Source organism: Lottia gigantea (genome assembly GCF_000327385.1).
Source record: "Lottia gigantea unplaced genomic scaffold LOTGIsca_245, whole genome shotgun sequence".
Taxonomy (NCBI): Eukaryota; Metazoa; Mollusca; class Gastropoda; family Lottiidae; genus Lottia; species Lottia gigantea.
The window spans coordinates 1-1,305 of record NW_008708726.1 but is presented as its reverse complement, the minus strand read 5'-3'; the positions used below and the strand labels follow the sequence as shown (position 1 = coordinate 1,305).

The 1,305-nt window shown below is 40.5% G+C and overlaps 1 protein-coding gene across 1 annotated transcript in view; it reads right to left on the bottom strand.

Moving 5' to 3' along the window:
• LOTGIDRAFT_175134 (hypothetical protein) overlaps positions 1-1,197 on the bottom strand; it is a gene marked incomplete at both ends in the record, with an annotated part of 2,427 nt that extends 1,230 nt beyond the window's left edge. Inside the window, one exon of the mRNA XM_009055481.1 lies at positions 97-1,197. Within this exon, the coding sequence (XP_009053729.1) occupies positions 97-1,197 (1,101 nt within the window). The remainder of the gene's footprint in view (positions 1-96) is intronic.
• Positions 1,198-1,305: the final 108 nt, after the last annotated feature.

Genomic DNA, 1,305 nt, shown 5'->3' with positions numbered 1-1,305 from the left:
GTGGTCATTGGTTAAATCAAAACCAAAAAGAGTGTAGCCTTTAATATAGTCGTTGTAAGACATATCCAAATCTTCTTTGCTGTTGAGTATTCCTACTCTTTTCATCAAATCTAAATATGGTGTTGTGGCTTGTTTGTTTGGGAAATCCATGAAATATTCTTCCACCACATCGCCATTTTTCATCAGTTTGATGTATTCTAATCGATGATGATGGAACTTGAATGGATTCTTGATGGAATTGCCGTCGTAAGAATCGTTCTCCACCAAACCCAAAATGAGACGTTTAGGCAAGACTTCGTTGATGAATAAATTATCCAAAACGTGAAAACGTCGACGACTGGGTATGCTGATGTCTTTGACGACTACTCGTTTGAGTGGATATTTGGCGTTGTTCGATTGTAGTTGTTCAGCAATTCGTGTGTAGGTTGATGGTGCCAGCGTAACAAAAGGTACTTCCAAATAGGCTTTGATCAATTCCACTTTGTATGCTTCGTTGTTTTCGTTCCACATCAAATAAAATTTTGGTTGTTGTCTTTCCAATTGGATGCGAACATCCACACCATCTATTAAATAACGATCTTGTAAACACAAATCTACATGTAGTCGGGACTGCAATTCAAACTCTGAACTTTCACCCATCTTTTTTCTTCTTTCTCCCAAACCATGGTTAACAACGGGTACGATGGCATCACCAGCACCAGTTTGAACGGCTTGTGTACTATCTAATTGGCCTGCCGTGTCTTTCTCCCACATGACTTGTTGATTGAGTTGGTTGTTTTTGGCCCCACGACCAAAACTCAGCAAATTTTCCAAGTAAGCTCTGTAGGGATAATTGGGTAAGGATGCAGTCACCAACGTGTCGGAATCTTTTCCTAGGCGCATTTTCACATCTTTAAACAAAGAGTGAAAGAAATTGTTGACGGGTCCGACTTTTTTATTCGCACCGACATTCGTCCCATCCTCTTTGACTACTTTCAACTTCAGGTACAAACTAATGTTGGCCAAGTCGATGAAATCTGTACTTGAATTAGGAATCAAAAATTCCAAGGGACCATCATGGTTCAAATCGCTGGTCAGTGGATATTTGCGGACTTTGGTTACTTTGGTAACGGCTGTTTGAGTGTCAGGAACGGTAAACAGTTGTTGTAATTCATCAGGAGCACAGGGACAGGAATCATTACGCATCATTGAAGCCATGATCGAAGATATCTTTCTTTCTTCTCTTTCGTTTGATGTTGACAGATCGAGCTGCAGATGACTTTGTCCGCTTTCGTGGTGGTTGTCGGTCTTTTATACCTACGACAA